The following is a 24,446-nucleotide window of genomic DNA, read 5'->3' as shown; positions in this document are numbered from 1 at the left end:
CGGCCCGGATTCCGCGAAGGCTTGTTCGAGCGCTGGGATTCCGGTCGAGCGCGAGTCGCTCCCCTTCGAGCGGAGCAGACGCGATCGAGCTCCTCCATGCGGCAGGCGGAGCTGTGAATGCGGAACGCCGCAGCGGAGGCGTCGGCCGAGTACTGCTGCTGCTCGGCAGGTCATCTGCGAGGCAGCGAGCGTGCGCCGTGCGAGTTGCGGTCGAGGTGGGTGTGCGAAGCCGAGGACGGCGTGCGACGAGGCGAGGCGAGGGTCGACGTGAGGACTGGTCGGGAGAGGTCGGCAGGGGTGGCTGCGGTGCTGTATCCGTGCGGCGAGTAGATGCAGCATCGAGCAGCAGTGGCTCGGGTGGGCTGAGCAGCGTGAGAGGGGGAGGAGATCGAGGAGGAGGTGCTCCTGCACCACCACCACCAGCCTCGCTCCGCCGTTGAGCAGGCAGTGCGCTAGCTATTACCGGCACTAGACTCGTCACGAGCAAACCGAGCCGAGCGCCACCCAGCTCAAGCCGCCACCGCCTCGTACAAGGCCGCCCCCTCTTCATCAGTTTCGCCCTCTATCTCGACGAGCACGCCGCCAAGGCTCGAGCGACCGCTGCGAGAGCCTCGAATCAGTCTTTGAACCCCCTCGTGCGTCCCAGGGCCTCGTATCTGCCGTGACGACGACTAACTCTCCTCTCCTCCACGCAGCTCCACCTCGACCTCGCCTCATCATGCCGATCAAGCTCCTGCAGCACAAGTCGTGGCACGTCTACAGCCAGGAGAACATTGCGCGCGTCAAGCGCGACGAGGCGCTCGCCGAGGCCAAGGAGGCCGACGACGACCAGCGCTCGCTGCTCGCCGACTCGGAGGCGCGGCTCGACCGCATGCGCAGGAGCGTCGAGGGCAACAAGCGCAAGCGGGACCGGGACGACGAGGGCGAGAAGGCGCTTGACCGGCAGCTCAAGGGCAAGGGGCGCGAGGAGGACGGCGAGCGGGAGGAGGACGTCCGGGCGACCATCGTGCGGCCGGCTGCGGCGCAGGACGGCAAGGGCGAGGGCAAGGGCAAGGACCGGCCCATGACGACAAACGGGCACGTCAACTTCTGGGCTGAGCTCGAGGACGTACGTCCACTCGCTCTCCCTCTCGCCCTCCTCGTTCTCCCCACTGACCTCGCTCCTCTGCAGGGCGGCCAACCGGGATCCTCCAAGCTCGAGTCGCGCCTCAAGAAGGTCATCGCCGCCGAGCCCGACGACTCGCTCACCAAGGTGTACCTCGCCAAGAAGGGCGAGCCCGAGCCCGTCGGGTGGTACGCCTCGCGCGACGGCAAGACGGAGCGCGAGCGCAAGGGGTCGATCGAGACGACGCTCGAGCGAACGTGCGCCTCGCTGTCCTCTCTCCCCCGCAGCCCGTCGAAGAACGCGTCCTGACTGTCGCACGCCGGCGCCCGCAGGTACCGCGACACCGAGTCGAAGCGCTTCTCGGACCCGCTCGCCCTCATGAACTCGTACCTCCAGCGCCGCGACGACGTCCTCTCGGGCAAGGTCCGCCCGACGCCCCGCTCCCGCTCAAGCAACGCCACGCACTGGGACGACACGCCCCGCTCGACCATGTCGTCGGCCTCGTCGTCGACCCGCCTGAGCGCCGGCGCCGCCGCGTTCGAGCCCGTCCTCCCCACGCTCCTCCCGCGCAAGCACGAGCGCCGGCCCGCCCCCTCGTCCTCGTCCTCTCGCCCTCGCCGCTCGCCCTCGCCCACATCTCGCCCCACAGCCGCCGCGGCCGCCCCTCTCGACCCCGCAGCAGAAGCGGCCTCGCGCGTCGCGTCCGAGCGGCAGCGCGCCGCGGCGCTCCTCGCCGCGCGCAGGAAGGCGGCGCTGTCGTCGGGGAGCACTACGGCGAGCAGCACGCCGGCGAGGAGCGAGGGAGGCGGCGAGGGCGGCGCCGGGTGGGGCGTGTACAACCGCGAGGCGGTCGAGCAGGCGAGGGCGGCGAGGAGTGGTGCGGGAGGGGGAGCGTGGGAGGATCGGAGAGGAGCAAGAGGAGGAGGAGGAGGAGGGTGGGCGGAGAAGAGGGAGCGCAGGGACGAGCGCGAGCGGGATCGGGTCGGGGGAGGAGGCGGGCAGCGGTGGGGGCGCGAGCGGCGGTGAGGCTGCCTGTCTCTGGGTCGCACGCAACGCTCGACACCTCATCGTGTTCGTCATCGTCTGTGTGAGAGAGAGAGAAGCGCGCTCGTGAGCGACCCGGGAAGTCGCTCTCGCCCTCTCGTTCCGACCTCGACAGCAGTCTCTATGTGCGTCTTGCCAGCTCTAGCTCGCTCCTCTCCGTCGCTACGGCTCCTCCAAGCCCGCCAAGATGTCCTCGACGCGTTCTCGCTCCTCTCGCTCCTCGAGCTCGCGGTTGATGTGGTCGAGCACCTCGCCGCCCTCCATGGCCTCCTCGAGCGCCGACACCGTCATCGGGATGCGGTGGTCCGTCAGGCGACCCTGCGATACACAGTCTCGAGCGTCAGGACACGCTTCTTCGTCTGGCCGAGAGAGAGAGAGGGCGAGAGAACGACGAGGGACGCACCTGCGGAAAGTTGTACGTCCGGATCTTCTCGCTGCGGTCGGCGCCGCGGACCTGGGTCCTGCGCAGCGAGCGCCGAGCGTCGATCTCGGCCTGGAGCGCGCGATCGAGGAGGCGAGCGCGCAGGACGCGGAACGCTTTAGAGCGGTTCTGGGTGAGTAGGGAAAGAGGGGTCAGTCGAGGAGGTGAGAGAGGGCGAGGGAGAGAGGTGAGGGAGCGGGACGCACCTCGTGCTGAGAGCGAGAGTCCTGCATCGAGACGGTGATGCCGGTCGGGATGTGGGTGAGGCGGATGGCCGACTCGGTCCGGTTGACGTGCTGCAGGCGGGGCGGGGCGAGAGTCAGTACGGGACCCCGAGACGGCGAGAAGGCGCGAGTCTCGAGAGAGGGAGGCGAGACGCACCTGTCCTCCTGCACCGCGAGAGCGCATCGTCTCGATCTTGACGTCCTTGAGGTCGTACAGGTCCGAGTCGTCGACCTGGGACGACTGGTTGCCCGACTCGCTCGGGAGGACCTGCACGACGGGGGACGTGGAGAGACGAGTCAGTACTCGTCCTGCAGGAAAGGGAGAGAGCGAGAGACGCACAATGATCGAGACGGTGCTCGTGTGCACGCGCCCCTTGCTCTCGGTGGCGGGCACCCTCTGGACCCGGTGCACGCCGGCCTCGCGCCTCAGGTACCCGAACGCGCCGTCGCCCGTCACCTCGAGGAGGGCCTCCTTGTACGCGTCGCCCGTGCCCATGCCCTCGACGCTGACGCTCTCGACGACGCTCGCCGTCCACCCTCGGCGGGCCGCGACGCGCTGGTACATGCGCAGGAGCTCGGCCGCGAACAGGGACGACTCTGAGCCGCCGACGCCCGACTTGAGCTCGACGAGGGCCGAGAGGGACGAGGTGGGCGAGGGCGGGGCGAGGACCGAGACGAGGTGCTGGCGCATGCGCGCGAGGGCGGCGGTCGCGTCGGGGACGTCGGCGAGGGCGAGGTCGCGCATGTCGGGATCCGACTCGAGCTCGGCGAGTTCGTGGAGGCTGGCGATGAGCTGCGTCGGGAGGTGAGGGGGTACGGGAGTCAGTGCAAGAGGTTCGAAGAGGTTGACATTCGGCTGCCACGACCAAGGACGCGGTGGCAGCTCCCCGCGAGGCCGCGCACGCTCGCCTCGAGCTCGGCATCAAGCCGCAAGAGCCCTCGGTAACGCGTCGAGGCAATAAGGAGCGTGAGGGAGAGAGGGAGCGCACCTCCTGGCCTTGGTCGACATGGTCGAGGGCGGTGCGGAGGCCTTCGAGCTCGCGGTTGCGCTTTGCGGCCTCGACCGAGCCTTGTTCGAGCGAGGTGTGGGCGTCGTCGAGGAGCTTGCGGGCAGCGTCGAGGACCTGGTCGTCGAACGAGGCCGGTGCGGCGCGAGTCGAGTAGGCGAGCCGGGGAGCCTTGCGCGGGCGAGGGGGCGGCGGCGGGCACAGGCAGCAAGGGCGGGCTTGGCGGAGTGCAGGTGCGAGTGCGCGTGCAGCCCTCGAGGTCATGGCAGCAGGCCCGAGCGAGGTGTGGAAGCGAGAGGGGCGACCCGCTCCTCCTCCTCTGAGCTCCTCTTGGACCTCCTGGTGCTCCCTCCCCCCCTCTCGTCGTCCCCACCTCGCCCACCATGTCCGACGCTGCCTTCGACCCCGCCCGCCTCGCCGCTCTCCAGAAGAAGACGGCCGCGCTCAAGCTCAGTGCGTCCCTCTGCCTCGCTCACACTCTGGGACCCCTCGTCGTCCACCTCCCCCTCCTCCCGCCTCTCCCTCTCGACACAGCCCACCAGGAGCCTCCTACATGCCACCACGCTGACCGCAACCTTTCATCACACCCCACGACAGGCGGCAACAAGGCGCCCATCCGCCGCAAGGTCGTCCCCAAGCAGGCCACCTCCCAGGACGACTCCAAGCTCCGCAACCAGCTCAAGAAGCTCAACATCCAGGGCGTCGGCGCCGTCGACGAGGTCAACATGTTCAAGGAGGACGGCATCCTCCACTTCCAGCGCCCGACCGGTCCGTCGTCGCCCTTGACCCCTCCCACCCGCTCTCCCTCCCCCCTCCCCCTCTCCCCCGCGCGCCCTCTCTCTCATCTCTCACCTCGTCAACTGACTCTCGTCCTGCGCCCACAGTCCACTGCTCGACCGGCAGCAACACGTACGCCGTGTACGGCCACGGCGTCCACAAGGACCTGACCGAGCTCATGCCCTCGGTCCTCAACCAGCTCGGGCCCGACGCCATGGCCGTCATCCAGCGCCTCGCAGAGCAGATGAAGGCTGGCCCGGGCGGCGCCGGTGCCCAGGAGGGCGGCGCCCCGACGGGCATCGAGGGCGAGGCCGACGAGGAGGACGTTCCCGAGCTGGTCGAGGCGGACCCGGCAGTGCGTCCCTCCCACCTTCTCTCTTGCCGCGAGCCGTGCCTGACTCGCTCCTTCTGTCGTGCAGGAGACTGCCAAGATCGAGGACCTCGTGCGTTCCCCTCTCTCGAGCCGGTCTCTCGCGCGCACCCGACTGACCTCTCGCTCGGTCCTCGACAGAACTAAGCGCTCTGCGCGCCCGCAAACCACCCGCAGCCGTGTCTCCCTTTTCGTCTTCCCCTCTCTCTCTCTCTCGCACCCGCCCTCTTTCCACCCCCTCTTGAGCCGCTTAGCAGCAACAGCCGTCGTGCCCTCTCGTCCCCCTCGAAGCATGCAAAAGGAACTGTCCCTCCCGGGTTTCTCCCTGCATGCGAGTCTCCTCTCTTGTCCGACGCGTGCATGCGCCGTGCGCAGGAAAGGGAGAGCCACCTCGAGAGCGATCACGAGATCGAGAGGTCGTAACGACCTCGTTCTCCTTGTCACTGCCTCGCTCCCGCCGCGGGCCATGCTGCCCCTCGCGGTCCTCGCCACACTCTGGGCGGCACTGCAGCTCGCCCGCCCACGCCTCGACCCGCTCCTCGCGCGCCTCAGCACCCGCACGACGCGTGTCTCCCTCTCCCCCACGGCCTTCGACCTCTCGACGACGGCGCTCAACGGCGTGCCCAAGGCCGTGCTGCGCTGCGTGCCGCGCTCGAGAAGGGCGGCGCAGGGAGGGCACAGGCGGCTCGGTGGGTGGTACGACGCCGGGACCGTCGTCGTTCTCCTGGGGTGCGTCGTCGCGCAGGCAGTGCTCGTCGTCGCGGGCATGAGGGCGCTCGCTGCGCTTGCGAGCATGGTCGGTGGCGCGCACGAGGGCAGCACTGCAGCGCGACTCGTACGGCGCGCCCTCGGCGACGAGCTCCAGGCCGCCTCCTCGGCCGCCGACTCGCTCCTCCTCCGCCCGCTTGTGCGCCCTCTGCTCCTCTACCCTCCCTCCCTGCTCCGGGTCGACCTCTCACTGCCCCTTGTGGCGCGCCGCACCCGCTGCGCGTCGCCGAGCAGGTCCCCGGCTTGACGACGCCGCTCTCGCTCGTCCCGCCGCTCGTTGCCGCGCTCGTCGTCGCGCAAGGGTTCCACGAGCTCGGGCACGCGCTCGCTGCAGCATGGTGCGTCTTCTGCTCTCTCCCTGTCTCTCTTGGCCCTGTGCGAGCGCCAGACCTGACCCGCGACTCGGGACCCACAGCGAGCACATCCCGCTCCTCTCTCTCCACGTCCGCCTCTTCCTCCTCGTCCTCCCGACCTTCGCCGTCGCCCTCCCCTCGTCCGGTCCCTCGTCCCCAACCTCGCCCGCGACCGAGCTCCGCATCGCCGCCGCCGGCATCTGGCACAACGTCGTGCTCGCGCTCGCGGCGCTCGCCGTGTCGGACCAGGGCGGCGCGCTCGGGAGGCGGACGGGGAGCGCGCTCGGCGTGTGGGAGCAGATGGGAGAGGGCGTCGTCGTCGTGTCGGTGTCGTCGGTGCGTCGGGTCGCTCTCCCTTTCTCGCTCGCCAGCGGCGTCGAAGCCCTCCCTGACGGCCTCAGTCGCCCGTTCCGCAGTCCTCCCCACTCGCCCAGCACCTCGTCCCTGGCACCACCATCACCCACCTCGACGACCTCGAACTCGACGCCGCAGCGCACAGCGTCAACTCGGCCCTCGAGCTGTGGCGCCGGGAGCTCGACCGCCGGCGGCCTGAGCGCGCCAACGACCCGTACGAGCGCCTCGGGTGGTGCGTCCCGGCCGGCCGAGGATTCGCGTGGGACGTCGTACCCTCGGGCCACGTCGACGGCGACGAGGCGTGCTGCGCCTCGACGAACGACGCCGTCCCGCGAGTGTGCTTCACCGCCCGCTCGCCGCCCGCCTCGGCCGCCGGCGCCGGCGCGCCCGTCCCGCTCCAAGCGTGCCTCGACCCGCTCGCGCTCGTGCCGCCCGCGCCCGAGCCCGCGCCGCGCTGTGTCGACGATGCGTCGTGCGGCGCGACCGCGAGTGGGACCGTGTGCGCGCGCATCAGTGCGCGAGAGCGGGTGCTGCGGATTGGGGTCGTCGACGAGGGGGTTCAGGTGGACGGTCGGGCGCAGGAGAGGGGGGAGGGGGCGAGGACGGTGCTGTATCAGGGCGAGCGGGGCGCGGTTCTGCGGGACGGTGCGTCGCTCTCTTACTCCCTCCCTCTCCCAGGAGCGCCTCGACTGACTCTCGCATGCCTCGCAGTGACGGTGACGTACCTCTCGCCGCGGTACTGGTTCGTCTCGCGCTCTCTGCCGCTCTCGCTCGAAGCCTTCTACTCGTGCGTCCCTACCTCCCTCTTCCTTCTCTCTCTCTCTCTCTCGCTCGCCGCAGCTCACTCTCGTCCTCTTCCGCCCAAACCAGCTCCCTCGTCTCCCTCTCGCTCGCCCTCGCCTTCTTCAACGCGCTCCCGCTCCCGCATCTCGACGGCGCACACCTCGTCCCGGCGTTCCTGCGCGCGCTCGGCAGCGGCAGCGGCGGCGAGGCGGGCCTGCTGCCGCGCCTCGCGCCGGGCCGCGAGGGGCGAGACGACGCTGCGGCGGGGGGGAGCGGCACGCTCGAGCGGGTGCTGCGCAAGGCGGGGCGGACGAGGGCGGCGAGGTGGGTCGTCGAGAGGCGCGAGGGGGTCGAGCGCGGGGTGAGAAGGTGGACGGTCGCGGTGGGTGGGGTTACGGTCGTCGCGAGTGGGCTCGTAGAGCTGTTGAGCTGGAGTGCAGGGCGTTGAGTGCTGTGTCGAGCCTGCTGTGCGAGAGAGGGGAGCCCGAGAGCAACTTGAGAAGGTCGACTTTCTTTCGCTCGGCTCGCTCGACGAGCAGCTCTCGACGACGGCTCGACATGGCGCACAGGGCACAGAAAGCGTTGCAGGGTACAAATGCGGGGGGTACGACAAAGCGAGGCTGGCGGGACGGCGCGCGAGGAAGAGGGAAAGGCGTGGGCGAGGCGACGAGGTGGTGTTGGACGAAAAGGGCTCACGGCTTGACGTCTGTACAGTGAACGTGAATCAGTGTCTGCGTTCATGTTCGAGGACGACGAGGGTGCGGGAGATAGGCGAGGGAGAGAGAAAGAGGAGCGCACTGTTGCGCTTGCCGACCTCCTCGAGGAGCTCGACCATGGCCGGCCCAGCGCCCTCAATCTCGCCCTCGCTCACGCGCCGCATCGTCTCGGTCCACGCCTCGGTCCCTTTGACGTCGTCCCAGTGCTTGACGAGCCACGAGCGGACCGTGACGCGCCAGAACCAGTCGTCGCGCGCGAGGTCCGAGAAGAGCTCGACAGGTGCCGTGTCGAGCGTGAGGACGTCGTAGAAGAAGTAGGATGCTTCATCGGGGAGATATGAGAGGCCGAGGGTCGTTGCGAGGCGGTACACCGACTTGGGCGACGCCGGGTACGGCAGGCGCGGGTTCTCGGCGTGGATGGCCTCGAGCTCCTCGTTGCGGCGCTCGGCCGGGTCGTTGGCGCCGCTGAACGACGACAGGAGCGGCGCAAACTCGATGTAGCGCGTCTCAAGCCACAGGAGGCCGGCGCGCCAGGTCGTGTAGGCCGCCTCGTGGCCCTTGATCGTGATCTGCTTGTACTCGAACGGGAGAGGCCTGTTCGGCCCACCCGTGAGCGGGTCGAGCGTCACGTCGACGAGCCAGTCCGTCTCGTCGTCGGAGTCCTCGAACGGCTTGACGATGATCTTGGGCGGGGCCTGCGCGCGGGCGACGTGCGTGCGCCCGTGCGCAGCGGGCACGATCTCGACGTCGTCCGAGGCGAACAGGTTGCGGAAGTAGGTCGACGACGCGACGAGGAGGCTCTCGGACGTCCACAGCTCGAAAGGCCCGTAGTCGCAGATGTGCGGGAAGAAGATGCGGACGTCGTGCGGCTGGGCGAGGGTGTGGGTGTCTGCGGGCGCGACGATTCAGTACCTGGTCGGCGATTTGCGACGTAAAGGGCGAGAGGGGCGCACCTGGCGAGATCTGCGCGAGCTGCTTGGCGTCCCGCGAGCCGAGCTGGCGAGCGACGCGACCGACCTGCCGCTCGACTGGGGCTGCGACGGGCTGAAGCACTGGGCGATGGAGCTTGAACGAGAGGCGGTACACGCTGCGCTGGGCCGGGTCGTTGAGGTGGGCTGGCGGGACCGTGAGCGCGAACCCGGACGAGCACGACTGGCGAACAGGGTCGATCTGTGGGACCGTCGCCCAACGCGACGTGCTCTGCGCCACGACGGTGAACGCGCCGTCGGAGTACCGCTCGAGCGTGAGGTTTCCGACGAGGTCGGTCCCGAGCGCGCCGACTGCGAGCGGGCTGTGCTGGAGAGCGAGCGAGACGACGTCGCCGTTGCGCCAGACGGACACGTGCCACATGCCCTGGAGCGGAACTTGCGGGAGCGCGACGACCTTTGTCAGGGCCGGGTTGCCGATCTCGAGCTCGAACGTGCACGCGAACGAGGCGTTGTAGTCGGCGTCGAGCGAGAAGGACGAGACGTGTTCGACGGCCGGGGCTGCGTAGGGCCAGGCAGCCGGGGCGGCGACGAGTACAGGTTGCGCCATCTCGGTGTGCGTGTGCGACGACTCGATTGGTGGCTGGTCAAGGTACAGGCAGGAAGCTGGTCCACAGGTGCGACTCGGAGGCGAGGCGAGGTGGGCGAGAACGGCCGCCTCGGGCAGGCGATCCGGGCAGCAGACGCGGTGCTATAGAGCGCTGCCGAGCTGTAGCGCAGCAAGCGGTGCTACGGCGAGGGGATGAGCGAGTGCGCGAAGCAAAGAGGCGGTCGCGCCGAGGACGACGACGTCGAGCAAGCGGTCCCCCTTGCTTCGACCCACTCGAACGACCAGCTAGTGCCTGCTCCCGCCCACCAGCACCAGCACACGCGCCTGCAGCCCCGCAGCGTGCACCCACGCCACCGCGCGCCGCCCCCAGCGGGACAAACACTCGCTCTCATCTCTCAACAACGACGACCTCGCCGCGCATGGCCTCGACACCGCCAGCCGCCCATCGAGCGCTCGAGCACCTCATCACCGAGCACCGTACCACCCTCGCCGACCTCTACGCCGCCCTCTCGCCCGCCCCACAACCCCTCGTCGACTCGCACCTCGCCTCGCTCGAGTCGGCCCTCGACACCCTCCTCGCCTCGCAGCGCTCGGCCGCCGAGGCCCAGGTCGCCGCCGCCGAGCAACGCCTCGCCGCCGCCTGGACCCGCGTTCATGACTGGCAGGCCGCCCTCGGCGAACCTCTGCGCCCGGCAAAGCGCCGCGGCGACGGGCCCCTCCTCGTCCTCGTCGACGAGGTCGACCGCATCCGCGAGGGCATGAAGGGCCGCATGGAGGAACGCGGCACCCGCATCCTCGCCCTCCACGAGCGCCTGAGGGCCCTCGCCGAGGTCGTCGGCCGCGAGTGGCTCGACGTCGAGTTGGACGACGCCGCACAGTCGGGCAGCTGGGAGGACCTCAACCTCAAGCTCGAGCGCATGGGCGCCCTCGAGACCGAGATCATGCGCTGCGAGGCCGAGATCGTGCGTCCCTCTCCCCTCCTCCTTGCCCTCCCTCGTTGCGAACCCGCCAACTGACCCTGTTCGCACCTCGACTCGCAGGCCCGCCGACGAGACGTCCTCACGACGAGCACCAACGAGATCTTTGCGCTCCGCAGCGAGCTCGGCATCCACCAGGCGTCAGACGGCGCGCTCGCCGACCCGCTCGACGAGGACATCCTGTGGCACCTCGGCATTGGCGACGCCCGCCAGCCCAAGCGCGAGATCGTCCCGACCGCCGACAACGTGCAGCGCGTCGAGGCCAAGCGCAAGTGGGTGCGTCGCCAAAGTCTCCCTCTCGCGTCGTGACGTTGTCGCGCCTCGTCTGTCGCGACGCCCCGTACTGACTCGTCTCGTGCGTGCGCAGCTCGAGGACGAGAAGGACCGCCGCAACATGTCGATCCAGACGACCTACGACAAGCTGTACCCGCTGTGGACCATGCTCGGCGTGTCCGAGGACGAGATGGAGGACTTTGTCAACCGCCACATGGGCTCGACGCTCGACGTCGTCAACGCCGTGCGTCCACCTTCCCCTGCCTCTCTCCTCTCGCCTCCTCTCGCGTACTGACACCCAGCCCTGCCCCTCGCAGTACCAGGACGAGCTCGCGCGCATGCTCCAGCTCAAGCTCTCGAACCTGTCGGGCTTCATCACGCGCGAGCGCGAGGCCCTCACGGCCCTGTGGGACCGCCTGTACGTCTCGCACGCGCAGCGCGTCGCCCAGTTCCCGGCCTACAGCATCAGCGTCGAGCCGACTCGCGTGTGGAACGCGGCCCACGGCTGCGAGGACGAGGTCGTGAGCCCCAACGTGAGCGAGGAGCTGCTCGTTGCGCACGAGCGCGAGCGCGAGCGGCTCGAGCGCGAGGAGGAGGACTTGAGGCCTGTGCTCGACCGGCTTGGACGGTACTTCGAGGTCGTCGAGAAGACCAAGGAGCTCGAGGTGCGTCCCCCTCGATCCTCTTCTCTTCCTGCGTCGAGACCGAGGCCTCGGCGCAGCACGTGGAAAATGACGACAGGCACCGTACTGACCCTCTCCACGTCCTGCAGGCGGCGGCGGCAGACCCGAGTCGGCTCATGGACAAGAGCCGGGGCGCCGCAGGACGACTCGCGCAGGAGGCCAAGGACCGCAAGCGCGTCGACCGCGAGCGGCCAAAGGTGCGTCCCTCTCCCTCGTCCCTTTTCCTCCCTGCGCTCGACCACGTTCCTGACGACGATGCCCCTGTCGCGCAGCTCGAGGCCGAGCTTCGGCTCATGATCCCCGAGTGGGAGGCGGCCAACGGGCGGCCGTTCCTCATCAACGGCGTCGGCTTCATCCAGGGCCTCGACGAGCAGCTCCGCGCCGACGAGCAGGAGAAGGAGAACCGCAAGGTGCGCCTCGGTCGTCCCCTTCCGCCCAGCTCGGGCGACCTCCTGACGCTTTGTCCTCGCCCGCTCGCAGCGCGCCAAGATGGGCGCCTCATCGTCGTCGTCGTCCGCGCGGCCCCTCAAGCCCCAGCACACAGGCGCCTCGACCATGGCGCCGCTCAAGCGCCAGATGACGGGCGCCTCGGCCCGCTCTGCGACCTCGGCCACCTCGACCGGCCCGCCCGCTCCCAAACGCCTCGCCCAAGGCGCCGGCTCGTCGACCGCCCCGACCCCGTCAGCCTCGCGCATCGGTCGACCAAAGTTGGCGCTCGGCGACCACTCGAACTACGGCGTCGCGGCGACGCCGTCGCAGCCGCTCAAGGCGCAGCCGACAGGCGGCTCGCGCGCGCGCTCGGGCACGGTCGGCGCCGGCTCGACGGTCGCGCAGACGCCGTTGTCGGCGTCGACGGGCTCGAGTGGGTCGGCGTCGTTCCTCGGGGCGAGTGCAGGGTCGCAGGGCATGCGGATCCCGGCGGGCTGGGGAGGTGCGGGCGGCGGCGCGGCGGGCGCGCAGATGATGTCGCCGTCGCTCAGCGCTTCGGCAGCGGTGTCGAGGGGCCAGGGACTCGTGCCGCAGCCGACAGGCTTCAGGCCTCGAGGCTAGCGTGCTCTCTGCCCTCGTCGCTCTCTCTCTCTCTTCGATTTTCCTCGCCTTGGATACCCCATCTCTTTGCGCCGTGCTCCTCGTGTTGCATTTTCTCGAGCCTTCTGAGTACTTAATCTTGCGCTGTATCGATCCATTGCCTTGCCTTGGTCGAGTGTCGCGGTCGCGAGGAAAGCGCGAGGGGGAGAGGAGAGACTGCTCTCGCCCGCCAACCATGCTCTCTCGCGTGTGCAACTCGTGCGTGCGGTCTGCACGCCAGCTTGTGCGCCCTGCGGCGCTCCCAGCAGCTCGCCCTGCGCCCCGAGCCTTCTCCGCCGCCGCTCCTGGTGAGCCCTCATCTCCCTCGTCACTCGCCGAGCTCTCACGGGCCCGCAACTGCGCCAAGAACCATGAGCTGACCCTGGAATCCGTACACAGTCTTCAAGAAGGCCAGCAAGCAGGTCCAGGAGGAGTTCGACGACGAGTTTGTCGAGGAGGAGTTCGACGACTTCGAGGAGGACCTCGCCTCCTCCCCCGCGGCCTCCTCGCCCACCGGCCAGACCAAGGACCGCAGCACACTATACGCGCAGGCCGTCGGCAACGTCCAGCAGGCGCTCCGCCGCGCCAAGAAGCACGACGGCCGGTCTTTCCTCCCGTCGACCTCGCTCGTCGACCACCTCGTGCGCGCCGCCGAGCCGTCGCAGCTCCCCGAGGTCCTGTCGCTCGTCGCCAAGTGGCGCGCCGCGAGCCTTCCCGCCCTCCCCGACTCGATCTCTGCCCTCGTCGTCAAGCGCCTCGTCAAGCTCGACGCCGACGAGGGCCAGGCCGCCGTCGAGGTCCTCTTGAACCGCGACCAATTCGGCCTCGACGTCCCCACCGACCTCGCGGCGCTGTACCCGGTCTTTGCCAAGATCAGCCGCCCGCAGGCTGCCGCCGCCGCCGCAGAGGGCGCCGAGGCGTCCGACGCCGCCGCACCCGTCGCCGTCGCCGCGTCGGGCGCGTACCGGTTCCTGTCGAGCAGCCCGGCCGACGTCGCGTTCGCGCTGCACGGCCTCGCGAGGCAGAACTTGCCGGCCTCGGCGCCGAACGACGCGCTCGTCGGCCTGTCGACGCTCGCCGCCGCGCTGCGGTCGGGCGAGCGGTCGTCGGCGCGGGTCGACGAGCTCGTCAAGCGGGTCGTTGCCGTCGGCGAGGACGAGCTCGTGCGACAGGCGCGGGGCATGTCGAGGCGGTGGAGGGACATTGTGCGCATGCGGGCGCGCGTCGTCGCCGAGGCGATGCGCGAGGAGGGACACGGCGAGGTCGAGTGGTTCGCGCACCTCGCAGAGAGCTTGCACGCCGTGGCCAAGTAGACGTCCCTTGTCATTGCAGGACTGTGTATCTTTCGAGCTCGCGCTAGAGAGGCGCACCGAGAGCGTGTTGGAAAGCGAGCGAGCGGCGGTGCAGCACCTTGGCCTCTCTCAACCACCTCGACCTCGCCTCGTCGCACTCGCGCCATGTCGTGCGTCCGCTCGTTCCACTCTCTGTTCCTTAGGGGAAGCAGTTCTGACCCTCTCGAGCGCACCCGCAGAGGCTGGGGCCGCGGCAAGACGACGCAGCAGTCGTCCGAGGTCGACCTCGAGTCGCAGAACGACCAGCACCTGAACGACCTGCACTCCAAGATCTCTGCACTGCGAGGGGTGCGTCCCGTCCTGTCCTCACACCCTTCTGGTGGCCTGCGCTGACTGTTGCCCCCCTCTCGTCCTCATCGGCTCCACCCCCCGCGTTCTCCCCTCGCCCTCGCTCCCTCGCCCTCGCAGGTGACTAGCGACATCTACCAGGACTCGAGGGCACAGAACTCGCTCCTCGACGGCACTGTGCGTCCTCTCTTTTGTCGTGGGCGGGCGAGGCGGGGACGCGTGGCTGACCCTCTTCTCCTCCTCCCTCCCTCCTCTCTGCCCGTCCCACCTCTCCCGGCCCACCTCCCTTGGCGTTCCTGCGCCTCGACAACTCGTCGACCGTGCAGAGCAACGCGTTCGACAGCTTCAAGACGTCGCTGTCCAACACCTCGTCGCGGTTCGCGCGGTCGGTGCAGACGGGCAGCGGCGCAGGCCGGATTCAGCTCGGCATCGTCGCGGGCTTTGTCGCGCTGTTCCTGCTGTACAAGGTGGCGACGAGGGGCGGCAGTGCGCCGTGAGCCTGGTCGGTGGGCGGGCAGATTGCTGTGGTTCCCTTGTCTCCTCGTCGTTGTCGATACCCCCTCGTTTCTCTCCATCTCCCTCTCTCGCGTGCTGTCCCCTCTCGTGTGTAACTAGTTCGACTGCACGATACTGCTCGAGAGAGGCTCGAGATGGCGAGGGTCGTCAGGTGAGACGAGCGAGGTGCACGCTCCCTCTCCGTCACCGTCGCGCGCGCGAGGCAGTTGCGTCGTCGGCGCAGCTTGCCTCGCGTCCTCCCTCGCCCCTCCTTTCTTTCCCTCCCCCTGCACCTGCTCTCGCTCGACAAAAGCTCCTCTTCACGCACCACCACCGGCCTCGCACCCCCCCCCCCGACAAACTCACAGGTGCGCCCTCATCCTCCGTTTCCCCCACATCTCGCTCCGCGACCCGGGGGCGAGAAAGCTCTCCGTGCGCCAAAGCTGACCTTTGCTCGACGGCAGCACGACACCATGCCTCCTCAGAAGAAGCGCACCGCCGACTCGGACACCAAGAACGGCTCGACCAAGGCCAGCCACTCGAAGAGCGCCAACGCCGCCAAGTCGAGCCGGGTCATTGCCGTCACGGCCGTCGACGGCCACACGGGCTCGTCGCTCGTCGAGCTCCTCCTGTCCGACCCCGACTTTGACGGCAAGTTCGCCAAGGTCGTCGGCCTCACCTTTGGCGAGCCCGGGCCCGACGCCAAGGACATCCTCGACGAGTACTCGGTCGAGACGATGCCCGCCGACTCGCTCGACGATGCCAAGCTCAAGGAACTCGGCGTCGACACGCTGTGCCTCATCCCGCCGGCGCGCAAGGTGCGCCCCGCCCGTCGCGTCTCGTTCCTCCTTCTTGTACCTCGAGGGCTCACCTCGTCGTCCTCGCCACGCAGGACAAGCTCGACCTCGTCAAGCAGGTCCTCGAGGTCGGCAAGAAGGCCAAGAACGTCAAGAACCTCGTCTTTGTCTCGAGTGCGGGCTGCGACTATGCCGAGCGCGACAAGCAGCCGCACCTGCGCGAGTTCATTGACCTCGAGGTGCGTGCGCGCTCTCTCTCTCCCTCCGCCTCTCTGTTGCCTCAACTGACATGTACGCCTCTACAGGTCCTCGCCATGGCGCCCAAGTCGGACCCGTCGACCGAGGACACGGGCCACTCTCCCTGCATCGTTCGGTGCGCCTACTCCCTCTCACCCTCCTCCTCGCCTCGTCGTCACTGACGCCTCGCTCGCCTCTGCAGTGCCGGCTTCTACCTCGAGAATCTCCTCCTCTGTGCGTCGTCTCGTCTCGCCTCGCCTCGAGTCCGTCGACGAGCGGGCGCAAGTTGACCTTCTCAAACCTCGCGCCGCAGACTCGAAGCAGGCCCAGGGCGAGGGCAAGCTCCCGATCCCGATCGACGAGGACCACAAGTTTGCGCCTGTGCGTCTCTCTCTCTGCTTTGTCTCCTCGACGACAAACTGACAGCTTGCCCCGAGCAGGTCGCGCTCGGCGACGTGTGCCTCCTCCTAGCCAAGATCCTCACGTCAGAAGGCGAGCACGGCCTCGCCGACGAGGTCCGTGGCTCGATGATCCCTCTCACGGGTGCGCCGGCCTCTCTCCCTGCTCCCGACACGCCCCGCCCGCCGACCCTGACTCGCCGCACGGACCGCCCGCCTCGCAGGTCCGCAGCTCACGGCCGGCCCAGAGCTCGCCGAGGCGGCGTCGCAGGCGCTCGGCGCGCCGCTCAAGTTCCACAGCGTGCGCGAGGGCGAGGCCAAGAAGATCCTCCAGGGCCCGCAGGGGCAGGAGCTCGACGACTCGGAGCGCGCCTACCTCCTCGAGTGCGTCCCTCTCCCTCTCCCTGCCTGCCTCTCGACGTCTCACTGACTGCCGCCTCGTCGTCACACGCAGGTACTACTCGCTCGTGCGCGAGGGCAAGACCAACTACGTCGCCGGAAGAGTCACGTTCCGCGGCGTGACGGGCCAGGACCTGACCGAGCCGACGGCATTCTTCGAGGCGTACAAGGACAGTTTCGCGCGCAAGAAGCGCCGCACGACGGCGGCGTCGGGCAAGAAGGACGAGTAGAGCGGCAGCGAGACGGGCGCGGGTTTCCTCGAGCTTGGAGAAGCGAGGCGGGCTTGACGAGGACGATGAAGATGACGACGACGACAAAGCTGTGCAAAGGAATCCTGCAGTACTCTCTCTGTGTCTCTCGGCGAGAGAGGAACGGACGACCACGACCGAGAGCGAGCACGAGAGAGAAGGCGAAAGAGTTGCGGCTCGCGCGACGGCTACGGGTCGACCTCCCTCCCCTTTGCGCACTCTGCCGTGCCCGTCTTCTCCCACTCCTCGAGCCACAGCAAGAGCCGGACCTGGCTCCCCCTCGCCTTGTCCGAGAAGCCCGCCTTGTTGTCGCGCACGCCCTCGCGCAACAGGCAGTCGAGCAACTTGCGCATCTGGGCGCCGTACACGTCGACGAGGGCAGCGCCGGCCACCTCGAGAAAGGTGACGACGAGGAGCGGGGTCGGCTCGAGGGCGACGAGGGGCGCACGGAGGACGAGCGCGAGCCAGCGCCAACCGGCGGCGGGGCGGAAATGGGGCGGGACGTTGCGCAGGGCGTCGGGTGAGGCGGGCGGGCCTTGAGGAGGCGAGAGGGGCGACGTCTGGAGGATGGCGGCGTACAGGGCGACGAGACCGGACATGCGCTCGGCGTACTGGACGAGCGTCTCGGACGAGGTTGGCGGGGCGTGCCCGAGCGTCTTCTGGTGCGCCTCGTCCGTGTCGCCCTGCAGGGATGCGCGCGCGAGAGAGAGAGGGGGAGAGCAAAAGAGTCAGTGAGGATGCCAGGGCAGGGGCAAGTCCGAGAGAGAGAGGGAGAGAGCGGGACGCACAGGTGCCCTCCTCGGAAAGTGGCCCGTGACCCAGAAGCACTTCTTGACGAGCCTCGCCATGAGGACGTCGCCGAGCTCGGTGTGGCCGCGCACGAGCAGGCCGACGACGACCCTCGCGAGCGGGTACGCCGTCCCGAGCTTGGCCGTCACCTCGGTCTCTGCCTGCTTGACGAGCGCTTTCGCGAGGTGGTTGAGCGTCCACGTGTAGGGCTCGGGCGCGCCCGGCCCGGCAGGGGGTGGCGCGCGCATCGACGACAGGACGTCGTCGAGCTGGGCCGTGATGCGCGAGATGGCCTGGGCCGACGACGTGAGCTGGCCAATCTTGGGCGTGATGGCGCGCTTGGCCTGGAAGCACGCCTTGCGCCACGCCGGGTTCTGCGACACGACGGGGAGCACGGCCTGCTTGATGTGCTGCGCGTCGCGGGAAACGAGGGGGGGAGAGGTCAGGACGGTGCTCGGACCCCGAGGCGAGGTCGAGCGACGCCAGAGAGAGAGAGAGAGAGAGAGAGGGAGAGGCGCGACGCACCTGCATCTTGGCGGTCCACCGCTTGAACTCGTGCTCGGGCGAGCCCTCGGCGTCGCCTGTCGCGAGCCCGAGCGCGCTCGCCTTTGCGGCCGCCTTGCGCTCCTCCTCGGCCCTCGCGGCCCGGTTCGCCTCGTCCTCCTTGTCGCGCCGGACGCGCTCCTCCTCGGCGCGCTTGTCCTCGTCCTCCTTGCGCCTCCTCTCGTCCTCGGCGCGCCGCTCCTCGGCCTCGCGCATCTCCTTGGCGCGGCGCTGCGCCTCCTCCTCGCGCGCACGCGCCTCGACCAAGGCGCGCTGCCGCTCGCCCTCCTCGGCCTCGGCGGCGCGGATGCTCGACTCGATGGCGTCCCACAGCGCCGCGTTGCGCTGCTCGAAGCCGCGCACGAGCGCGGCCGCGTCGCGAGAGTGCTGCAGCTCGAGCTGCGACAGGAGGCCCGAGATCGAGTCGAGGTCGGCGGACGACGACGAGGACGGGGAGGCGGTGTTGGCGGTGGCGGTGGTGGTGGAGCGGCGCGAAGAAGACGAGGCGTGCTGGTGGAGCGCGGGCGAGAGGTGCTTGGAGCGCGCGAGCGAGAGGTGGAAGGTGCGGTTGGCGAGGGCCCAGCTAGACGCGCGCGCCTTGTCGTCCCACACGTCGAGGTCGTCCGGGGCGCCAAAGACCCGTGGCGGGTCGGACGACGACGGGTAGTCGGCGGCGCGGCTGTTGTCGGGGTGCGTAGGCGGCGTCAGTCCGAGTCCTGAAAGAGAGAGACAGAGAGAGAAGGAGAGGGAAGGGGACGGACCCTTTGCCCTTGCGTGCGCTCGAAGGTGCGCCTCGCCTACGCCATCCACCGGGGCCGACGCTGTTGACGGGGCCGACAGGCCACGCCTCCTCCTCGCTGTCCAAGTCCGAGTCGTCGTCGTCGTCGTCGTCGTCGTCGTCGTCGTCGCCGCTGCTGTCGCCGTCGTCGTCGCTGCTGCTGTCGAGCGAGTCGAGGATGGTGGGCGAGTCGGGCGAAGGAGGAGCGAGGCTGCGCGGGCGGTGGTGGTGGTGCGGGTGCCTGAGCGAGGGCGGGCGCACGAGGCGGAGCGGGGTCGGGTTGAAGGGCTCTCGTGGGGAGGTGGCCGGTGATGGGTGTGCGGGCTTGGTGCGAGTGGGCGCAGGGCGGCTCGAGCTGTGTGAGGACGAGGGTGAGCGCGAGGTGATGAGGATGGGGAGGGAGGAGGGGAGGACGCACCGGGACGAGGGCAGGGGCGGGAGGGGCGAGTCTGGGTCGTCGCTCGAGCTGTCGGGGTGGTCGTCGAGGCCGAACCGCATCCTCGAGTGCGGCTGTCGCTGATCTTGTCGAGGCGAGAGCGAGGCGAGGAGGGTCTGGTCGGGCGGTCGTCTCTCTTCCTCTCTCTCGTCACTGTGCTGCTCAAGTGCTCGCTGTGGTCAGCCTGCGCACCAGCTACCAGCACGCCATGGCCATGCGCCGCATCCCTCGCCCGGTCGCACTCTCGCGACCTCGCCCGCCTCCTCCTCGTCCCTCAACCGTCGCACTCGGGACCGCCTACGAACACGCCACGGCCCACTTCCTCGCCCACGCACCCCAGTACCGCCTCGACCGCATCGTCCGAGTCGGCGGCAAGGGCGACCACGGCATCGACCTTCGCGCACGCTGGCACCTCGCCCCCTCGCCCTCGCCCTCGCCCTCGCCCTCGCCCTCGCCCTCGCACCCGGTCCTCGTCCAGTGCAAGGCCGAGTCGCACCCCGTCGGGCCCGCCACCGTCCGCGAGCTCGAGGGCACCCTCGCCGCACAGCCCTCGAACCCACCCACGCCGCACATCGGCCTCCTCGTCGCCCTCAGCGGCTTCACCGAGGCCGCCATCCGCCACGCTCGCGCGACCTCGACCCCGATCGCGCTCCTCCACCTCGAGCCCGCCGTGACCGCTGGCGGCGCGCGAGACGCGCACGACTGGGTTCGCGCGGTGTCGGCGTCGGCGTCGGCGTCGTCCTCGAGCGGCGGCCGCGGCGGTGCCGTGGCGATGCGGCTCGTGAGCGCGAGCGCCAACAGGGCGCTCGAGGGCCTGATCAGGGCGGCGCGCGAGGGCGAGGGCGAGGGAGCGGCCGAGCGCAGAGGGCGGCTGTCGTCGGCGGCGAACGGGGTCGAGGAGCGCGGGCATGAGGTTGGCTGAGCAGGGACGACGGTGCGTCTGACGGCTCTCTCTCTCTCTCTCTCTCACGCGTCTCGCAATCTCCTTCGAGTAGAGCCGCACTGACGACCCGAGCGCCGCAGCTCCCCCGTCCCTGCACCGTCGAGCCTCTCTCGACGCACCTGCTCAACAGCCCGCCGCGCCGCGCACCTCGACCCCGACTGCGGCGCAACCCACTCGTCGCTCACCGACACCCTCGACGCCGACGCTCAAGCCAAGCCCGAAACGCCGCAGGTGCGCCCCCCATCTCGCCCCTGTCGCCGCCTCGTCGAGCGCGCACTGACCCTCCCCGTGCGCCGCGCCAGGACACGCTCTCAGCCGCTCTCGTACCCTCGCGTCGGGTCAAGGACTCGTTGCGCTGCGCCCAGATTCGGCTCGTCAGCTAACGACGGCGCTGGCGGCCGAGCGAGAGAGTGGACGAGCGCGCGGAGGAGAGAGGGCGCGAGGCGGGCGCCGTCGGCTGCGTCTCGCGAGGTCTTGCGTCTCTCGTCTCGGTACCTGGAACAGGGAATACTCTCGCTCGGAACAGAACAGTCGCGAGAGAGCGTAAGAGAGAAAGCGTTTAACAAGCTTCGGCGGCCGCGCGCAGGCGTCGCGCCGCACCCCATGTCACAGCGATGTGAGTGCAAGGCGAAAGGAAGCTTCAGCAGGCCTGCTGGAGGCGCGAGAGAGCGAGACGCAAGAGAAGAGAATGCGAGACAGGGGGTACCCTGCACCGTGCAGACTTGGTCGCCCGCCGCCCGCTCTCGCTTCAACACCTCCGCAGTGACTCGCTTGAGCAGCTCCATGGGCTCCCGCCGCCCTGTTCGCCACCACCACCACCCTGCGCAGCCCGACTAGCGCCGCCTCGCTCCTCACAACCCGCTCTCGTCCCCCTCGACCTCGCCCTCCTCGACCTCCACCTCTCGCTCGCCGAGCGTACCTAGCACGCCCGACTACGCGACCAGTGCTCTCCAACTTCGCCCTCGCGCCGTCGCTCCCACCATGGTGCGTGTGCCGCCGGCCAGACCCGCTCCTCCCTCCCCTTCCCCACATTCGGCGCGAGGTCGCGTCGCAGTCGGCTCACGCCTCTCTGTGTCCTGCAGGCCGCACCAGCCTCTGCCGCCTGCTCGATGACCCCTCTCAAGGTCGTCCAGGCCGGCGACGTCGTCTTTGCCTCGTCCGCGATCGACAACATCCAGGCCGCCCTCAACCAGGACGGCGTCGTCTCGAAGGACAACCTCGACTCGGTCATCGACATCGTCGACAACCTCGTCGTCGGTATGCGAGACGCGTCCGAGGAGTACGAGATCGACGCGCGCTCGCTCCACCTCCTGCACGTCGCCGTCGTCCCCCTCCTCGACGAGGCGCAGCTCGGCACCTGGCTCGAGCACGTCGGCCGAGCAGGCGCCAGCACCGGCGACGGCGGCGGGGCGGGCACGGGCAAGGGCAAGGCGGTCGACGTCGCCGACTGGGAGGAGCGCGCGAGGAGCGAGCAGCAGCGGTACGAGCGGTACCTCGTCGATGCCGGCCAGCTCGCCGCCCGCACGCCATGGGGCACCCTCCCCAACGTGCCCTGGCGCGGCGTCAACTGGTCGACGTCGGCCGACTTTGGCAAGTGCGTCGTCAGCCTGCTACGCCTCGTACTCCACCTCGACGCCCACGGCCGCGAGCTCCTTCCGCGCCCGTCGCCCAACGACATGCAGGCGACCATCCAGGAGTGCACAACTCGCGCGAGCAAGGCGCGCGGCACGTGGGGCCGCTCCACCATGACGGCGGTCCTCGCCAAGGTGCGCGCCGAGCAGCGCGGCGTCGTCCTCGTCCGTCCTATTCTCCTCTCTCTCTCGCCCGCCCCGCTCGCCTCATCCTCGTCCTGACGCTCTCTTTCACCTCCTGCAGGCGTCGACTGTCGCACCCGCCGGCCCGTCGACCTCGACCACCGCCGCCGCCGCCGCCGCCGCCACGCCGGCCGAGCGCGCGTACCAGGCGCTCGAGATCGCGTTCGAGCACGGCTTTCTCTCGACGACCACCGCCCTCGTCGCCTTGGCCGCAGCGCAGCGGCAGCACGACGTCGTCGTGTCGGACCTCGACCAGCGGCGCCAGCTCGTCACCGCCGCACGGGCCCAGGCCGAGGCGGTCGATCCTCGGAGCGAGGCGAGCGGGTCCTACAGCCGCAACTCGCTCCTCGAGCTGCAGCGACGGGCGTCGCACGAGGCCAGCGCCTACTACGGCGAGTTCATGCGGCGCGTCATCGTCGACGCCGACGAGGCGGCTCGCCTCGGCCGCGCGCAGTTCCCGGTCAACAACGTCGTCGCCGTCGGCCGACTCGACGTCCTACGCCACGTGAGCGCTCGACGACAGCGACTCGTCGCGACGGCCAAGGAGCGGCGCGAGCGCGAGTACCGGCAGGCGGCCGCCGACCTCGTCGACAAGATCCTCGGCGGCGAGTTGCACAAGGGCAAGCCGTACCCGGCCAACAAGAAGCTCGCCATCTTCGTCGGCGCCGGCATCTACGCGCGCTCGGGCCAGCAGCAGGGCGCCCGGATCACGGCGCCGCTCCTTCGGGCGGTCGAGCTCGAGCTCAAGTCGCGCAAGACGAGCGTTCGAGGCCGCCAGATCGACTACAAGATCTTCATTACGCCCGAGGACTTTACGTCGCAGTGCTGCGGGAACCCCGACTGCGTCGACGGCGACGACCGACGGTCAAGGTGCGCTCACCGTCTCCCTCGTCGTGCCCGACCGTCGCCGAGTCACAGGGACTGACCTTTCCTTTCCTCGCCTCTCCTTCCCTCGCCTCGCCTTTCCTTTCCTTGCCTCGGCTCTCGTCGCCTCGCCTCTCGTCGCCTCTCCTCGTCCTCGCCGTCGCCTTTCCTCGCCCCTCGTCGCCTCGCCTCTCCTCTCCTTTCCTCGCCTGTCCTCGTCCTCGCCGTCGCCTCGCCCTCGCCCTCGCCGACGTCGCCCTTGCCCTCTCTCGCCCTCATCGTCGTCGTCGTCGTCGACGGGCATCGTCTCGCTCGCAGGGTCGTGCACGCGTCGCTCGACAGCGGCGTCAAGGACTCGCGGCTGTGCTGGTGCGCGAGGTGCGAGGCGCTCAGGGGAGGGACGACGGGGCGGGCAGCAACATGGTGGCGATGGGGCTGTCGCTGTGGAAGGAGGGGAGGAGGAAGTGGTCGGCTGGAGGGTGAGACGCCGTCCTTCTCGCACCGGGACAAGGTCCGAGTGCTGGGGCCTCACGAGGCCCACGCTGGTGCACCTCTTGTAGCTTCGGCTAGAATGTGCTCAGCTTAACAACACGGCACAGCTCGTCGTACACCCCAACCTGAGCCACCTCGACCGGTACAGGCGCCCCTCGCTCGCTCCTCGCCCCTCGTCTCCTGTGCCCCACCGACGTACCTCGAGACGTCTGTGGGAGGGGACGCCTCAATGCCGCCGCTTCTTGGTGCGCGCCGAGTCGTCGTCGCTCTCGGGCTCGACCGACGCGGCGGCTTCTGCTGCTCGGAGCTCGATCGACTGGCGGACCGGGCTCGTGTGAGTGCGAATCCTGCGTATCACTTGAGAGCGCACACGCGAGAGAGAGAGAGAGAAAGGGAGACGCACGCGGTGGTACGTCGCGCTGCTCGCGCTGAACATGCGCTCCTTGTCGTTGGGCCCACCGCCGCCGCCGCCGCCGCCGCCCATCTTGCGGCGGTCGCTGCCGCCACCCGAGGGCGCCTTGAGGTACGAGTCGTACCCGCGGATGATGTTGCCGAACTGGGCGGCCGTTGTGGACGACGAGCCGTTGGGGCCGCCCGTGGTGGACGAGGAGGAGGAGAAGAGGGCGTCCGAGAGGTACGAGCCTTCAAAGGCGTAGATCGACTGCTCGAGGGTGGCCTGTGTCGCCAAAGAGGGGAGAGGGGATGAGTGCGCGTCGAGGGAGGAGAGGGGGCCACAACGCACGAGGTCGCGGTCAATCTTGCGCTTCTTGTCGAGCTGGTTCCTGAGGGTCTTGCGGGCGTGCTCGAGCTTTATGCGCAGGTCGGTGGGCGACAGCGAGTCGAGCGGGGACGGTCCAGCGCCGGCCGAGGTGGTGGTTGCGGCGGGTGCGGCGGGTGCGGCGGGTGCGGGCGAGGCTGTGGTTGATGGAGGAGGATCTGGCATGGTGCACGGCGCAGCTGGACTGGGCTCTGGAGCGAGAGCGAGACGAGTCGACTTCATCAGCTCGCGCTCGTCTCGACTCCTCCTCCTCTCGACCAACAACGACCCGACAGCCATGCCCCGCCCGCGCAAAGCAACAGCGACCCAGCCACCACCAGACCCGCCACCACACTC

At 69.4% G+C, this 24,446-nt stretch overlaps 12 protein-coding genes across 12 annotated transcripts; 8 read left to right on the top strand and 4 right to left on the bottom strand.

The window, feature by feature from the left end:
* Positions 1 to 718: 718 nt before the first annotated feature.
* RHOBADRAFT_55659 (uncharacterized protein) lies at positions 719 to 2,177 on the top strand (the record flags this gene model as incomplete). The annotated part of the gene is made up of 3 exons (XM_018417956.1): positions 719 to 1,108; positions 1,172 to 1,362; positions 1,438 to 2,177. 3 exons carry the CDS (start codon positions 719 to 721, stop codon positions 2,129 to 2,131), a joined length of 1,275 nt encoding a protein of 424 aa, XP_018268606.1. The 3' UTR covers positions 2,132 to 2,177.
* Positions 2,178 to 2,311: 134 nt separating this feature from the next.
* On the bottom strand, positions 2,312 to 3,554 carry RHOBADRAFT_17959 (uncharacterized protein; the record flags this gene model as incomplete). Its single annotated transcript, XM_018412400.1, has 5 exons — positions 2,312 to 2,467; positions 2,553 to 2,699; positions 2,777 to 2,866; positions 2,952 to 3,062; positions 3,135 to 3,554. Coding segments are annotated over 5 exons (924 nt in total), but the record flags the coding sequence as incomplete, so codon positions are not given.
* An 840-nt stretch (positions 3,555 to 4,394) lies between these two features.
* On the top strand, positions 4,395 to 4,921 carry RHOBADRAFT_5476 (uncharacterized protein; the record flags this gene model as incomplete). Its single annotated transcript, XM_018417483.1, has 2 exons — positions 4,395 to 4,569; positions 4,686 to 4,921. Coding segments are annotated over 2 exons (411 nt in total), but the record flags the coding sequence as incomplete, so codon positions are not given.
* Positions 4,922 to 7,898: 2,977 nt separating this feature from the next.
* Positions 7,899 to 9,458, bottom strand: RHOBADRAFT_46599 (uncharacterized protein; the record flags this gene model as incomplete). The annotated part of the gene is made up of 3 exons (XM_018414822.1): positions 7,899 to 7,912; positions 8,005 to 8,811; positions 8,876 to 9,458. 3 exons carry the CDS (start codon positions 9,456 to 9,458, stop codon positions 7,899 to 7,901), a joined length of 1,404 nt encoding a protein of 467 aa, XP_018268603.1.
* A 419-nt stretch (positions 9,459 to 9,877) lies between these two features.
* On the top strand, positions 9,878 to 12,441 carry RHOBADRAFT_55656 (uncharacterized protein; the record flags this gene model as incomplete). Its single annotated transcript, XM_018417955.1, has 7 exons — positions 9,878 to 10,420; positions 10,499 to 10,711; positions 10,803 to 10,952; positions 11,026 to 11,373; positions 11,481 to 11,588; positions 11,664 to 11,801; positions 11,872 to 12,441. 7 exons carry the CDS (start codon positions 9,878 to 9,880, stop codon positions 12,439 to 12,441), a joined length of 2,070 nt encoding a protein of 689 aa, XP_018268602.1.
* Positions 12,442 to 12,655: 214 nt separating this feature from the next.
* RHOBADRAFT_55655 (uncharacterized protein) lies at positions 12,656 to 13,807 on the top strand (the record flags this gene model as incomplete). The annotated part of the gene is made up of 2 exons (XM_018417954.1): positions 12,656 to 12,767; positions 12,859 to 13,807. Coding segments are annotated over 2 exons (1,061 nt in total), but the record flags the coding sequence as incomplete, so codon positions are not given.
* Positions 13,808 to 13,899: 92 nt separating this feature from the next.
* RHOBADRAFT_55654 (uncharacterized protein) lies at positions 13,900 to 14,729 on the top strand. The gene is made up of 4 exons (XM_018417953.1): positions 13,900 to 13,921; positions 13,991 to 14,099; positions 14,220 to 14,276; positions 14,426 to 14,729. The coding sequence occupies exons 1-4, from the start codon at positions 13,917 to 13,919 to the stop codon at positions 14,594 to 14,596; spliced, it is 342 nt and encodes a 113-aa protein (XP_018268600.1). The 5' UTR covers positions 13,900 to 13,916; the 3' UTR covers positions 14,597 to 14,729.
* A 189-nt stretch (positions 14,730 to 14,918) lies between these two features.
* RHOBADRAFT_65563 (uncharacterized protein) lies at positions 14,919 to 16,773 on the top strand. Its single transcript, XM_018418733.1, has 9 exons — positions 14,919 to 14,962; positions 15,059 to 15,412; positions 15,487 to 15,630; positions 15,697 to 15,764; positions 15,831 to 15,862; positions 15,942 to 16,009; positions 16,069 to 16,171; positions 16,251 to 16,410; positions 16,481 to 16,773. The coding sequence occupies exons 2-9, from the start codon at positions 15,068 to 15,070 to the stop codon at positions 16,653 to 16,655; spliced, it is 1,095 nt and encodes a 364-aa protein (XP_018268599.1). The 5' UTR covers positions 14,919 to 14,962; positions 15,059 to 15,067; the 3' UTR covers positions 16,656 to 16,773.
* Positions 16,774 to 16,820: 47 nt separating this feature from the next.
* Positions 16,821 to 19,281, bottom strand: RHOBADRAFT_55652 (uncharacterized protein; the record flags this gene model as incomplete). Its single annotated transcript, XM_018417952.1, has 5 exons — positions 16,821 to 17,356; positions 17,462 to 17,872; positions 17,988 to 18,684; positions 18,767 to 19,138; positions 19,202 to 19,281. 5 exons carry the CDS (start codon positions 19,279 to 19,281, stop codon positions 16,862 to 16,864), a joined length of 2,055 nt encoding a protein of 684 aa, XP_018268598.1. The 3' UTR covers positions 16,821 to 16,861.
* A 513-nt stretch (positions 19,282 to 19,794) lies between these two features.
* Positions 19,795 to 20,683, top strand: RHOBADRAFT_66894 (uncharacterized protein; the record flags this gene model as incomplete). The annotated part of the gene is made up of 3 exons (XM_018419116.1): positions 19,795 to 20,153; positions 20,246 to 20,392; positions 20,465 to 20,683. Coding segments are annotated over exons 1-3 (390 nt in total), but the record flags the coding sequence as incomplete, so codon positions are not given.
* A 460-nt stretch (positions 20,684 to 21,143) lies between these two features.
* Positions 21,144 to 23,495, top strand: RHOBADRAFT_55650 (uncharacterized protein; the record flags this gene model as incomplete). Its single annotated transcript, XM_018417951.1, has 5 exons — positions 21,144 to 21,152; positions 21,245 to 21,958; positions 22,038 to 22,846; positions 23,159 to 23,209; positions 23,401 to 23,495. The coding sequence occupies 5 exons, from the start codon at positions 21,144 to 21,146 to the stop codon at positions 23,408 to 23,410; spliced, it is 1,593 nt and encodes a 530-aa protein (XP_018268596.1). The 3' UTR covers positions 23,411 to 23,495.
* RHOBADRAFT_55649 (uncharacterized protein) lies at positions 23,212 to 24,275 on the bottom strand (the record flags this gene model as incomplete). The annotated part of the gene is made up of 3 exons (XM_018417950.1): positions 23,212 to 23,648; positions 23,736 to 24,008; positions 24,075 to 24,275. The coding sequence occupies 3 exons, from the start codon at positions 24,273 to 24,275 to the stop codon at positions 23,559 to 23,561; spliced, it is 564 nt and encodes a 187-aa protein (XP_018268595.1). The 3' UTR covers positions 23,212 to 23,558.
* Between the last annotated feature and the right edge of the window lie 171 nt (positions 24,276 to 24,446).

This window comes from Rhodotorula graminis, assembly GCF_001329695.1.
Source record: "Rhodotorula graminis WP1 unplaced genomic scaffold RHOBAscaffold_14, whole genome shotgun sequence".
Lineage (NCBI taxonomy): Eukaryota > Fungi > Basidiomycota > Microbotryomycetes > Sporidiobolales > Sporidiobolaceae > Rhodotorula > Rhodotorula graminis.
This window is presented reverse-complemented; position numbering and strand designations above follow the sequence as displayed.

Bases quoted from the DNA above. Each gene is read 5' to 3' on its own strand.
- RHOBADRAFT_55654 (XM_018417953.1), top strand. The intron at 14,100-14,219 runs GTGCGTCCCGTC...TCGCCCTCGCAG, and splicing joins AGATCTCTGCACTGCGAGGG to GTGACTAGCGACATCTACCA. The intron at 14,277-14,425 runs GTGCGTCCTCTC...TCGACCGTGCAG, and splicing joins ACTCGCTCCTCGACGGCACT to AGCAACGCGTTCGACAGCTT.
- RHOBADRAFT_65563 (XM_018418733.1), top strand. From the start codon at position 15,068: ATGCCTCCTCAGAAGAAGCGCACCGCCGACTCGGACACCAAGAACGGC. The intron at 15,413-15,486 runs GTGCGCCCCGCC...CTCGCCACGCAG, and splicing joins TCATCCCGCCGGCGCGCAAG to GACAAGCTCGACCTCGTCAA. The intron at 15,765-15,830 runs GTGCGCCTACTC...TCGCCTCTGCAG, and splicing joins CACTCTCCCTGCATCGTTCG to TGCCGGCTTCTACCTCGAGA.